This window comes from Balaenoptera physalus, assembly GCF_965194825.1.
Source record: "Balaenoptera physalus genome assembly, chromosome: 8".
Classification (NCBI taxonomy): domain Eukaryota; kingdom Metazoa; phylum Chordata; class Mammalia; order Artiodactyla; family Balaenopteridae; genus Balaenoptera; species Balaenoptera physalus.
In genome coordinates, this window is record NC_138887.1 from 77,510,525 (window position 1) to 77,524,856 (window position 14,332).

Here is a 14,332-nt window from a genome sequence, read left to right on the forward strand (position 1 = left end):
TTCTTCCTTTAAAATAGTTTAAAAAAGTAAACTAATGTAATATATGTATATATTTTGAAAATATAAAATAGTCTTATAATAAAAATCATCGTTCTCTTGCATCAACCTTCCCCAACTCCGAGTTTTTAATTTCTGGGGACACCTATTTTCAACACTTGTAGGTGTTGGTTATAACATTTACTTTGGTTGGTTATAAGTATGACTATTTATATTTACTGAATATTACTATTTATAAATAATGTGCCTATATTCCTGTTTTTAATTTACTTTAGATGCTAACTATTAACTGCCTATTATGGAAGATGAGGATTTACATACCTCACCTGGCTTTATTTTTATCCTTCTACCTTTTGAATGTCCTTTTAAATGACAGTTTGCTTAAATTGATGCTCATTGTTTATGACTGTGGATTACATTTCCTTTTATGTGTTTGTCTCATAGTTAATAATTGCCTCATCTATTTGCTTACTTAATTTTCTAAGTTCCTATCAGTTTTTCCCAAACTTGCCCAAAGAATTATAAAACTAAGTACAGTACTGTTTTCCACATGATTAAACACATCAAGAAACCTTATCAGTTCATTCCCTACTCCTCCCCCATCCCCTCCTCCCGTGCATTTCCCTCTCCTCCCTTCCCCTCCCTTCCCCTCCCTTCCCCTTCTCTGTCCTCCTCTCCTCTGCCTTCTCCCCCTTGTTGAGCAGTCTACTCTCCTTACAATCTGGACTAATAACCTTCCAGACCTGCTATACAACTATCCAAGGACTTTCCTTCACCTTTCTCCTATGAGAGATCTTGTTTCCTTGATCTTGGTGTCTTTGTCTTGTTTTCCTCTGCTCTGTTTGCTCCCTTGTTTTAGTGGATCACATGTTCTTAGAAATTTCTCAAGAGTACACATGGGAAGGAAAGTTTTTGATGCTTTTTTAATCAGGAAAATATGTTTTTATCAATCAAGTGTGAATATGTAATAGTTTGTATATATAGTCTAAGTGAAATAGTTTTTTTAGAGTTTTGAAGTTATTGCTTCACATCTTCTTTCAAGTGTTGCTGTTGAGAACACTTAACGCCATTCTGATTTTGAAAAACAATTGGACTAGACTCTCCAGAAACATTACTATCTTGAAAGACAGAATATAAAAGTCTGGGAAACTGTTTTAGATACTTTACATTGATCTTTTTTCTTTTTGAAAACTTTTAGATTTTGTTCTTTATTCCCTAATGCTCTGTTATTTCCTGGTAATGTCCTTTGGTATGGCTCTCTATTTTCAGTTGTTGTGTGGGTGCATTCTTTCAATCTGTATGCTCATGAGCTTCAGTTTGGGAAATTATGTCTGATAGTTTCTTCCCCTTTTTTCAATTCTGTTTCTTCTCTTTTTTCAATTCTGTTTCTAGCTGATTAGATGTTAGACCACCTGGATTGATCTTCTTATTTTATTATTTACTCTCCTGTTTGACTTTTGGTTTTACTTCCTGGGGGATTAAAAAAGATGAGTAATGGATTAGGCTAAGAATTAGGCTCTGGATCCAGAAGGCCTGTTTGAATTCCGCATTGCCAATTTCTAACTGTGTGATCTTATATAAGTTAATTACCCTTTCTCTTTCTTATCTGTAAAATAGGGTTAATATTGAATAGCAGTGCCTAACTCAAAGGATGTGAGGATAAATAAGTTAATTCATCCAAAGTGCTTAGATAATTTCCTGGTACATAGTAAATGTTAATTGTTATTATCGTTTGGCATCATTATTACCTCAAAGTTAATACTCTAACCATCTATTCAAATTCTTAATTTCTACCAAAAGTTTAATTTTCCAGAGCTTTTGTTTGCTTCTCTGTTCCTAGTTTTATAGCCTCCTGTTCTTATTTCTTGGATGTAGTATTATCTTGAATTATTGGGACAATTGAGGAAATTTGGAAAAAACCTCCGACATATAAGGTGGACACCAAAACAGATATATAGAAACAAAATTAAATAAATAGAAACAAAAATAAATAGAAATCTTTTAATTAGTTATAAGATTTTTGGGGTGTCAGCAGTGTTGAAGTTTTTTTGTTTTCTGCATTGACTGTTTTATCATAGTTTCCCTTTTCTATTAATTTGTTTTGGTGTACATCTTATATGTTGGAGGCTTTTTCTAAATTTCCTCATACTTAGGTTCAAATTATATTTGGCAGTAATATACTTAAGTATCATGTTCTCAGTGTGTCATATCAGGGAGCACAGATAGTCAGCTTGCCCTTTTGTTGGTGATACTAAGTTTAGACATTTGTTTAAGGTAATGTCAGCCAGTTTCTCCATTTTAAAAGTACCTTTTAATCTTTGTTAATTAAGTGATTTGGGGTTGATATTTCAGAATGTGTAATTATCCATTTGTACTTTTGCATTCTTATTAAATTTAAAATATTTAATTTATTATGTCATCCATTTTGATGTTTAGATTGTCCAAATTTGACAGGGAGAAGCCCTTTGAAACTGGCTTCTGTGCCTTTTTGTGTGTCCATATCAGTTTTTGAGCACTTCCTTAATCTGGCACAACAAGATATTCAAGGCTCACCTTTTACTCCCTGCCCCAGACTTAGAACCAGCCATTTTTTCAAGGATCCCTGGTTCCTTTTTGTGGGGGGGAATGATATTTAGAACCCAAGATCTGGGGGTGGATCCTTTTTGCTACTGAAGTGTCATTGCTTTTAGGCTCTTTTAGTAGACTGAGCTAAATAAGTGTGTGTGTGTGTGTGTGTGTGTGTGTGTGTGTGTGTGTGTGTATGTATATATTTTTCTTTGTATCTATTTGATATATAGTTAAGTTCATTTGTTTCCATTTATATTTACTTTTACTAGGGACTTTCCTCATCCTTTTTTATTTTTAATTTTTGACTACATATATTATTAACATTGTTCAAAAGTCAAAAACTTTATTACTTGGCGCAGCCAAATAAATAAATAAATATTTTTAAAAAAACTTTATTAAAGGATGGACTCAGGAGTACCTTCTTTAAGTTTTTCTTTCACTACATTCTCATTTACCACCTGTAGGTAACATGTATGTAAACCTTTTTTGTTTGTTTGTTTTTTTAAATTTATTTATTTTATTTATTTATTGTTTTTGGCTGCGTTGGGTCTTCATTGCTGCGCACAGGCTTTTCTCTGATTGTGGCGAGCGAGGGCTACTCTTCATTGTGGTGCACAGGCTTCTCATTGTGGTGGCTTCTCTTGTTGCAGAGCATGGGCTCTAGGCGCATGGGCTCAGTAGTTGTGGCTTGTGGGCTCTAGAGCGCAGGCTCAGTAGTTGTGGCACACGGGCTTAGGTGCTCTGTGGCATATGGGATCTTCCCAGACCAGGGCTTGAACCCGTGTCCCCTGCATTGGCAGGCGGATTCCCACTGCCAACCACTGCGCCACCAGGGAAGCCCTTGTAAACCTTAATTTGAAATTTATCCTTCCTTGTTTTTCTTTTTGCAGGTATACACATACACATGTATTCTTAGTTACTCTTCTTTGTTGCCTAGTAGCTAGCGTAACATATGCCTGCTTTTTCATGTTGTTTTTTCCGCTTAATATAGCCTGGGTATCTCTTCATACCAGTCTATAGAGACTGTTCTCATTTCTTTTTTATAGTTGTGTAGTAACTCTGTTACATAGATGCATAATTGTTTATTCACTGAATCTCTTATGTGTTTCCAATATTATGCTGTTTCAAAGAGTGCCACAGTAAATTACTGTGTGTGTGTGTGTGTTTTAATTAAAACATAAATGTATTATGTCTTGAGGTTCTGTGAGTAAGGTAGGACCAGTAGATGGGCTTCCCACTTGGGATCTCTCAGGCAGTTGCAGTTGGAAGTTGGGATTGGAGTCATCTGAAAGTCAGAGTAACTCAACATTCAAGGTAGCTCACTCAGTATGCCTGGAACTTAATGATATTGGTTGTTAGCTCAGAGTTCAGCTTGGGCTGTCAGCTGGAATGCCTACCCATGACCTCTCTGTGTGCCTGGGACTTCCCAGAGCATGTCAGCTGGGTTTGAGAAGGAATGTCCCCGAAGTGAGCATCCCAAAAGGCCCAAATGGGAGCTGCAAGCCATCTTAAGATTTATCTCAGAAATCCCAGAATATCAGTTATGCATTCCATTGATCAAGCAACTTATTAAGGCTGACCCAGATTCAAGGGGAGAAGAATTAGACTCCTTAGTGTGAGGAACAGGATACATGAAATTGACAGCAGCTATCTCTGGATAGCTTTTTGTGGGGGGAATGATATTTAGAACCCAAGATCTGGGGGTGGATCCTTTTTGCTACTGAAGTGTCATTGCTTCTAGGCTCTTTTAGTGGACTGAGCTAAATGTTTGTGTGTGTGTGTGTGTATGTATATATTTTTCTATATAGGTAGGTTGCTAGTGCGCTTTCTAGCAACCATAACTCACGTCCGTTCCATATGTAAAGCGTACTCACTTTGTTCCTAAGACCCAGACAGTCTCATCCCATTAAGGGATCAATTTGAAGTCCAGGATCTTGTTATCTAAGTCAGGTCCAGATATGGTTGAAGCTTGTTAGGTGCAGTTCCTCCAGTACAGCACCTTGTAAACAGTTTCTCTTGACCTGAAGACCTTTACAGAGATCTTTATTTCTCCATACGGCTTTGAGTTATTATCTAATATCCTTTCATTTCACCTTGTAGGACTCCATTGAACATATCTTGTAGGGCAGGGCTAGTGGTAACAAACTCCCTCAGCTTTTGTTTATCTGGGAATTTCATAATTTCTCCCTCACTTTTGAAGTTTTGCTGGATATAAGATTCTTAGTTGACAGTTTTTTCCTTTGAGCACTTTAAATATATCCGCCAGCTGCCTTCTGGAGTCCAAAGTGTATCATGAGAAATCTGCTTGTAATCTTATTGAGGATCCCTTGTATGTAATGACTCACTTCTCTCTCGCTGTTTTCAATATTTTCTGTTTGTCTTTTGAAAGTTTGATTATAATGTATCCTGATGTGGCCTCATCTTACATGGAGGTTGTTGAGCTTCTCAGATGTTTATATTCATGTCTTTCATCAAATTTGGGAAGTTTTCAGCTATTATTCAAGTATTTTCTCTACTGTCTTCTCTGTTCTCCTTCTGAGACTCCCAAATGCATATTTTGGTCTGCTTGTTGGTGTCCCACAGGTCTCTCTTAGACTCTGTTCACTTTTATCAAACTTTTTTCTTTCTGTTCCTCAGACATGATAACTCTATCCTCTAGAGTTAGAGGACGATTCCTCTATCATCCTATCTTAACGTTCACTGATTCTTTCTTCGCCTTGTTCAAATCTGCCTTTGAATCCCTCTAGTGAGTTCTTCATTTCAGTTATTATACTTTTCAGCTCTAGAATTTCTTCTTCGTTTCTATTTAAGTTTTCTATCTATTGATATTTTGTTCATACATCATTTTCTTGAGTTTCTCCACACCTTTCTTTAGTTCTTTGAGCATCTCTAAGACAGGCATTTTAAAGTCTTTTTCTAGTATATCTGCCATCAGTTCTTTTTCATGGACAGTTTCTGCTGATTTTTTTTTTCTTTGAATGGGCCATACTTTCTTGTTCATTTGTATGCCTTATTTTTTGTTTTTTTCTGAAAACTGGACATTTAAATCTAATAATGTAACTCTGGAAATCAGATTCTGCCCCTTCCCTGGGGTCTGCTGTTTTTTATTATTGTTTTTTTGGGTGTTGTAGGCTGTCTCTGTGCTAAGGATCATCAGCCTGAGGTATAAACTTCTCAGGTCTTTTTGGACTTCTTCCTGAATCTGCATAGTCACTTTCTAATTTTCCTCATATAACCAATTGTTTTGAAATGTGCTAGTCTTTAATGTCTGGCTCTCCAAAGGGGAAAAAGAAAAATGAAGAAGGGCAGAGAGGCACAATCCCTTTAAATCCCCTTGAAGTCTCTTCAGCTAGAGGGGAAGGGGCTTACAACAATAGAGGGAGGTCCAACAACAGTGACTGCCTTTTTCTTTGTCTGTACCTCCTGGATCAGAAGCAGCAATCAGCAGTCAGAGCGCAGATTCCCAGTATTTGGAGCACAGGGTCCTTTTTGCCTACCCTCACTCCTGTAATCTGTGTGCAAGGTGCTCCAGGAACAAGTGCACCACTGCCTGCCATGTGGCTGGGATGGGGGGAAGGATAACTGCCTCTGTGCTGAGAGCTGAAATTAACTGCAATGTATTGTCCAAGGCTTCCTTCCCTTGGAAGTTGCAAGCCTTCAACAGATTCCAGACTTCCAAAATAGTTCCTTCAAACAAATTCCACCCATTCAATTTTTGTCTAGGTGGGAAGGTAGATTCCCTCAGTGCTTCCTACTTTGCCATCTTCCCATAATCCTCTATCTGTGCATGTGTTTTCTGGTATTGTTGGGGGCATACCTTCAAGGAGAGATCCTAGAAGTGGGATTGCAGGATCAGAAGGTAAATATACATGTAATCTAGTTAGATGTTGTGAAATTACCCTCTGTAGAGGTTGTACGATTTTGCACTCCTACTAGCAACATACGAAAGTACGTGTTTCTCCACAGCCTCACCAACCATGTGTTGTCAAACTTTTGAGTTCTTGCCAATCTGGGATGAGTAATGATATCTTAATGTAGAGATAAAGTAAAGCCCAAGGAGAGAAAACAGTATGTACAAAGAACCACCTGGATTTTTAGTTAAAAAGAGTGAATTAAACACATGTGTTTCTTTCCTCCCTCCTCAACACACTAAAATGAGAGTAAAGAAATAAACAGAAGAACTTGAGAGGAAAGTGCTTCTTTCATTATGACACTGTGCAGTTTTTCATGTGTTTTAAGGGTTAGCTGCATATCTTTCTTTTTGGTGAGATGTCTGTTTAAAACTTTTGCCCATTTTTCTAACAGGTGTTCGGTTTTCCTCATTTTTTAGGAGTTCTTTGTATATTAAGGATATTGTCCTTTTGTGATAAGAGTTGTAAATATTTTCATTAGTCTTTTGAATTTGTTTCTGCTGTGTTTTCATGTGCAAATTTTTTTCTTTTATTGCATTATGTTTATGAGAGAAGCCCTGAAAAGCTGTTTGGAAGCTTTATATGTAAGACTTAAGACTTGTCAACAGATAAGGATCTCTTGCTGTTTCATTCTGTGGAACTTTTGATTTAAGAGAAGACTCTACCAATTTCTTGGTGGAGATAGAGAAAAGGAGATTGTTGGGAAGGGCCCTTTTCCATACATAGATATTTATTTATTCCCTTGTTTTTTTCCCTTCCCCTTGCTGTGCCTGGTGTCCTCAAGCCAATCTATTTTGGGTCTTTATTTTCCTGTAGTAGACCTTCATTCTCCTGCTCTATTTGGGGAACTGTAGTTGCTTGGCTATATGTCGTGGGTTGGAGACTTGGGGATCTTTTTTATTAAGTCTTTCAGTCAGTCTGGATTTTAACCTCATGCCTCATCATTGTCTTGGGAAATTATTGGAGGTATAGATTCCTGAGTCCTTTGAGAATTATGTAGTGAGAATTGGCTTACTTCTGCAGACACTTAGGACGTCTGTTTTCTCAGTCCTGTTAATTCCTTCATCTGTTCTCATCTGCTGCTGTCTCCTTTCAAGTTCTTTATCTTGTTATATTTATTCTCACTTTTAGTAGGTTTTAGGTGTAAGGAGAAAGAAACACATCAATTTATTGTATTTAATTAGAAATGCAGTGGTTCTTTATACATACAGTTTCTCTCCTTAGGCTCTACTTTGTGGGCAGTTGGATGGCTCTCAATGGTTCATGGTATTGCACTTTTTGATAATTTAGAGTTTATGTGCCAGTACTTAGATGATTTTGATCAGGAGTTGGAAAATTGGTTACCTTTTTTTTTAAGTCCTGTGTAACTTCAAGGGAAGAAAGTTTTTACAATTTTAAGCAAAAGATTGTTATTGGTCCTGGAAATAGGAATGCTGCTTGAGAGTCTCTTTGTCTTCTCCCCATTTGATCCATATTTTGCAGTATTGCTATAGTCTGTGTTTGGGGATTATAGCTATTTTGTAGTTTAATTTTAGATTAATCCCCTTTGCTTTTTCTTCTTTTTCATTTTGGTGGTTTTGAAGAAGTGGGAAGTAAACATACCTTTATTCCTTTCTTTTAAAATGTATTTAATACAGTGTGAAAAACAGTGCTCAAAAACATGTATTTCATTTAAGAAGTCGAATAACTGGATTAAGTACCCATGCCAAAACCTTTTCATATTCAGTAAAGCTTTGCACGAGGTATGACTCTAGTCTGACATGTTGGGTTGCAGTGAGTTTCATGTCACGACAAAGGGAGGAGAGTGTCTGTGAGAACACACATGTACTAGAAGTAGAGCTACCAGAATCTGAGGCAGCTTTAGGGACTGGTTTTTTTTTTTTTTTTGGTTGTTTTTTTTTTTTTTCCACCACCCTTCTTATTAGTTGTTGTCTTTCACAGCACTTTGCTCCTCTCTGCACATCTGCTCTAAGATCTCCATGTGAACCATTTTCCTGTGCTTACTGATAGTTTCTGTTCTCTTACAAATTCAGCCTACAGAATAGACACCCCATCCCAGTCTCTCTTACCTTTACCTACATGTGACCTTTCTGCTTCAGCTGTCTACAGCTGACCAGTGTACTCTCTTGCTGTTTCTTAAGTCATATTTCCAATAAAAACAAATTGGCCCAGACCATCTTTTTGTGCCACCCTGGTTTGTTGTTCCTAACCAAACCATAAATGGACTTTCTTGGATCAGTTCACTGCTCAAGCAGGTTGGGGATGTTGGAGAAGGGAGCAGTAGGTCAGCAGGGAAGCAGCAAGGAACCATGGATGGACCGTTACCCTTGGTAAATGAGGGAGCAGGATATAGCTGAATGTATAACGTTTCTTCCTTCAGTCTACCAGTTTACTTTTAATAGAGTACTTCAGGCAAATTCTTAGTACAGATTGAATATTGTAGGAAACTAGCTAATATTTGTGTCAAAATTGACTGAGAAATCTGCTGTTTGGTGCTATTTTCTGTTTGCATTGTGACTTTAGTAGCATGGTATGGCCGTAAGACCACTATACTAGGAGTCAGGATAGATACTAGACCTGATTTTGCTGTTCTGTGAAAGGCTTCACTTTCTTCATCAGATAAATTTTTAAAAGGTCAGTGGAGTAGAATAGTTTCTAAGGTACTACCTAGCTATAAAACCTTGCGACTCAAAGTGTACTATAACCAAGCTGGGAAAGGTACTTTCCGCAAGGATGGTCAGAATACTCAACTATTATAATGAAATCATAAGTTCAGATTAATGTAAAAAATTAGAAACCAGAATGATTGGGCCCATACATTAGAAAAGGGTGCGAGAGTTTTGTAGTGAACTAAATTCTCCTCATTTAAGCTTGTTTTATTTGAAATCGGATGCTGTTTATAAACTGATTTAAGTCAGATATTACAGTCACAAACTGTTTTCCCAACTTAAGTTGCACATAGGTAGTGTATTAGTGTAAGTGTAATATTGAAGTTTGAAATTCTTCTTCTTCCCTGCTTTTTTAAAAAGCATAGTTGGATATTCAAAATAGTGAAGTAACATGGATTTCTTTTACTTTTTAGGATTTAAGTGTCCTGTATGCTCAAAATTTGTACCCTCAGATGAAATGGATTTGCATCTTGTGATGTGTTTAACAAAGCCAAGAATAACCTATAATGGTAAGTCCAGTGCTTTAAAATAATACTTTAAATTAGAATTATCTTAGATTTCATGAATTTCAAGTTTCAGGTAAAAGTTAAAAGGCCGGGAAGGACTATCTATGAGCCCTGAGCTAACTGGTATCCTAATTAGGTGTGGTGCTTTGGCTGTGCCATTCTTACCTGACCACAATCTCCAGATACTCAAAACCATAGGAGAGATTTTCAGTGTAGTCCTGGTACATTTTGAAATAGACTTGGAAAAAAAAAAAGGAACAGTTCATTCGTGACTTCAGATGAATAGAATGAAATAAAGGAAAAATGAGAGCTTTTTTCAGAATTTTATAGATAAAAAGACAAACTTCAAAATCTGTGGAGAAATTTTAGATTTTTCAAATGTAAAATTTGGTTTGAAATAGAATGAGTAAGAAGAGTACCAGTAAACAATGAAGCCAATTGAAAGATTGACTTCTTGATCAGCAAATGTTTTTTGAGTACCTGTCAGGTATGAGGTATATAGTGTTAGGAACTTGGAATATAGCAATGAATAAAACAGATGGATCCTACAGCCTAGAATCAACCAAAGGTTAATCAATGTAGTAACACTTAGTCAATAATCTGAGATTTCTCCTCAGATTACAGAAATCTTGTCGGGGTAAAATTTAACACTGGAGTGAACACGTTATTTTGAGTAGTTTTTTTGCAAAATGATTTAGGAATCTCTGTCTTGATAAGGTAGTGCTTCAACCACACTATTATAGTAATAATTGAGCACTTTTTCCCATTTTCCACTGTATAAGTAAAAGTAGCTTTTAGCATTCCCTTTGAATAGTAAATATACCTGTTGATTATTATATATAAACCTTTCTGCATCAGGAAATTGAATTGGCTACTTTTCATAATCTAATTGAGATTTAGTTACTTAAGAAATAAAAGACATTTTTATTCAGGTTCAAAATTTGAGGTAAAATTGATTGGGCTTGTTTCTTATACTTACTCTATTTTCTTATCATTACCCTCCATAATTATTATGTTTATTACAAGTGTTTTTAAAATAAATATCCTTAAATCTTAAGACTCTGGCCTTGAATTTTAAAAGCCAAGTGTATTTCCTTTTACCATATAATATATTTGCATATAATCTTAGTATTCTGTTTATTTACTTTTTGTGTAGTGTATTTGGATATAGTCTTTTTATGTGTTGATATTTGGCAGTTTTTAATTTCCTGATTTAACTGTGCTCAAGTCATTAAAGTTTTCTACTAGATCACTTGTTTGGTGGCTTAAAAAGCAATATGTAACCTTCTGCTTGGGGATACTGTGATCCAAGAATTCAGGTTTTAAATATTTGACAGTATTCCAATTTAGAAGTTAGTAAACTTAATGCAAAAAGTAAATAAAGTTGCAGCCATTTTTAAGAATGGCTACCTACTTTAAGGTAGTTAGACCTGAAATTTTTTAATTTGTTACCTACAGATTAACGTCTATAAACATTCACAACAAGAAGCAAAAGCAGCTTCTTTATAAACATATATGATTCTTGAATTTTTAAAATGTGGACAGTGGCCAATTGTGAGTTAAAAGAAGGAGGAGCTGTGATTGACGGGTTTAGGTTAGATAGAGGTGGCAGATTGGTAATGTACTTTCCCATCACAGGCTAGGAGAATTCTAAGGTTTTGAAGGCAGAGCCCTGTAGGGGAGGAAAAATAATCCCTTTACCCTTCTGAGTTCTTGGCTGAGATCCCTGTAATAAAAGACAGATTAACAAGAGGAAAACAAATACAAGTTTATTAACAAGTATACCTCCTGGTGTACATAGGAGGTACCCAGGGGAAAAATGAGCTGATCTCCAAGGTGGTTTAGAGTGTGGGCTTACATAGCATCTTCAGCTAAAGACAAAGAAGAAAATGAGGGTGGGGAGGCCAGTTGTGGGGGGTCACCAGGAAAATCATGACAAACAAGAGGTCTGTTACACGGATATAGGTTAGTGCCTGCTCCACTGAGAAGATTCTCTTGGAGTAAACTTTGTGATTTAGAGCAGCCCTCCTTCTCTTCCTGGTAGTGAGAAGGAAGACACCCTTGCAAATGGAGAGTTCTTCTGTTCAATATTATGTAACAACCTAAATGGGAAAAAAATAGACACATGTATATGTATAACTGAATCACTTTGCTGTACACCAGAAACTATCATGACATGGTTAATCAACTATGCTCCAATATAAAATAAAGAGTTTTTTAAAAATGTAAATTTCCCTTACTGAAGGGTAACTTCTACTTTCAGAGCTTCTCTTGAGTCTGCTATTTCTCAGTCATTTAAAAAATAATCCTTATGCCAAAGAAGCATATTTTAGGGTAGCATATTCTGCTACCCTTCAGTCACCAAAATCTGATCTATCAAGGATATGAGCCTGTGTGAGAACCAGCCCCTTTAACACCTAAGCAGTAATGTAGGATTATTATGAAGTTTAGAGCAAGGTGAGTTGGAGAATCCTGAAATGGAATCTTTTTAGTCAGCTGGACTCCTCACAGCTTCATATTTTAATTCCTAAAAGTTGATTTCGTAGAGAGAGATGCATTAGAGAGATTGGGTCTCTAAATTGCGTTAATACTCAAACAAGAATTTTATTCAGTGTAGTGCTTATTAACTAAAACCTTTTGCAGCCTTTCCTAAAGTAGCTAGATCTATAATTTTTAAATTTATTTGTTAAATGTATATTAATTGAACTGTCTACAGACATTCACAGTTAGCAAGGAGAATAGTTGGGCTTATTTTTCAGGCTGGATATTATTTATAGTCAAACTCCTGAATAGGATGAATTCCAGAAATTTGAATATAACTTGGTGATTTGGAGTTTCAAATTCATAGTCACAGAGATGATATTTTGAATGTTGGTTTGATTTACCAGGCTAGCCCACAGAAGCTTTCTTATTGTTTTTTAGTCTGTAATATATTCAAATACCCAAGTCCTGGCAACTGAAGAAGAAAATTGACTCGCCAGGTGGAAGCTCTCAGGATTTAGGCAACTGGCTCAGCAGAAGTTCAGGTAGGAGGCCCAAAGCAATCATGGCAGGGAATGCTTCAGAGTGATGTGAGTGGTTATGTATTTGCAGGTGGTATTTTTGGCAGAATGGAAAAAAAGTTCAGAATGACACAATGAGTGTTCGTAGATAGATAGCCCTTAAGTCAGAGACTGCCTGCTTCATATACTTACCCCTCTTTCATGGACTTCATTGTTTAGTTCATGGACCTAGTAATTTGATATATGGTCTTATGAACATAATATACATGTTGCAAGCATAGAGTCTCTATTTCCTTGTTCCTCATCTTCTTAAGTACTTCAGAACAAACAAAAGTGAAATAAATATTGATAGCAAATTTTTACTCTTGATTTTCTTGGTCTTTAAACTTTACTGGATCATAGCATGTTTTGCATCATATAAAGTTCAGTTTTCATTTTAGACTTCTGTGATTGAACTCTGTATTTAAGAAATCTTTGTGTTGTTTTATTTGTAGTTAGTACTCTGTGTGCGCATGTGCACCCAAAGGAGGTGTAACTTGAAATAAGTTTGTCTTCTGAGAGTTAATTATAAACCTATATAGTGAATCAAAAGAGAGCTTTTCAAAATCATCAGAAAGAAGACTGACTTTATGGACAGAGTAAGATGAATATTACTCTTTTAAAGTAATCATTTTTGAAGAAAGATTGAGTCAATTTCTTTTTTTATAAATTTATTTTTGGCTGCGTTGGGTCTTTGTTGCTGCGCGCAGCTTTCTCTAGTTGCAGTGAGCAGGGGCTACTCTTCATTGCGGTGTGCAGGCTTGCAGTGGCTTCTCTTGTTGCGGAGCACGGGCTCTAGGTGTGCAGGCTTCAGTAGTTGTGGCACACGGGCTCTAGAGTGCAGGCTCAGTAGTTGTGGCGCATGAGCTTAGTTGCTCTGCTGCATGTGGGATCTTCCCAGAGCAGAGCTCAAACCCGTGTCCCCTGCATTGGCAGGCAGATTCTTAACCACTGCGCCACCAGGGAAGCCCCAATTTCTTTTTTTTTTTATTTTTTAGTTTATATTGGAGTATAGTTGATTAACAATGTTGTGTTAGTTTCAGGTGTACAGCAAAGTGATTCAGTTATACATATACATGTATCTATTTTTCAGATTCTTTTCCCATTTAGCTTATTACAGAATATTGAGCAGAGTTCCCTGTGCTATACAGTAGGTCCTTGTTGGTTATCTACTTTAAGTACAGCAGTGTGTACATGTCAATCCCTAAGATTGAGTCAATTTCAAAGCGAACTTGTGCTGTAATAAAAGTGAGGGAAAAGGATCTCATCTTCTGTGCTGTCGGTGGGAGAGTGTATCTTATCTGCTTACTTGGATGTTGAAGAAAAGTTGCAGCAGACAGTCAGTGCTTGATTCCAGTGCACACGTGTAGTCTTCTAATGACCTGGCTTTCCTCCGTGTAGCATGTTTGCAAGAAAGTACGTATTTTCTCCCTCTGTAATTACTGTCTGGCTTTCCAGGCAGTTGTGGGTCTCATTTTAAGTTATAAACTTGCTTTCTGCCTTACATACTACATTTTCTTGGTTTTAAGACCACCCCCCCACCCCCACCCACCCCCCCGGCACTCCAACACACACATTTTAATCTTTCTGAATTCAGGAGGCTTTCTGAAATTGGCATGTCTCTTATAATTAAGGTTAAA

At 36.6% G+C, this 14,332-nt stretch overlaps 1 protein-coding gene across 2 annotated transcripts in view; it reads left to right on the top strand.

Annotated features, from left to right (window-relative positions):
• ZNRF2 (zinc and ring finger 2) overlaps window positions 1-14,332 on the top strand; it is a 93,113-nt gene that overhangs the window by 43,153 nt on the left and 35,628 nt on the right. The window contains exon 2 of one of the 2 annotated variants that reach the window (XM_082472083.1): window positions 9,559-9,654. The exons of the other annotated variant lie outside the window; for it this stretch is intronic. Within the exon in view, the coding sequence (XP_082328209.1) occupies window positions 9,559-9,654 (96 nt within the window). The remainder of the gene's footprint in view (window positions 1-9,558; window positions 9,655-14,332) is intronic. 2 annotated transcript variants of the gene reach the window in all.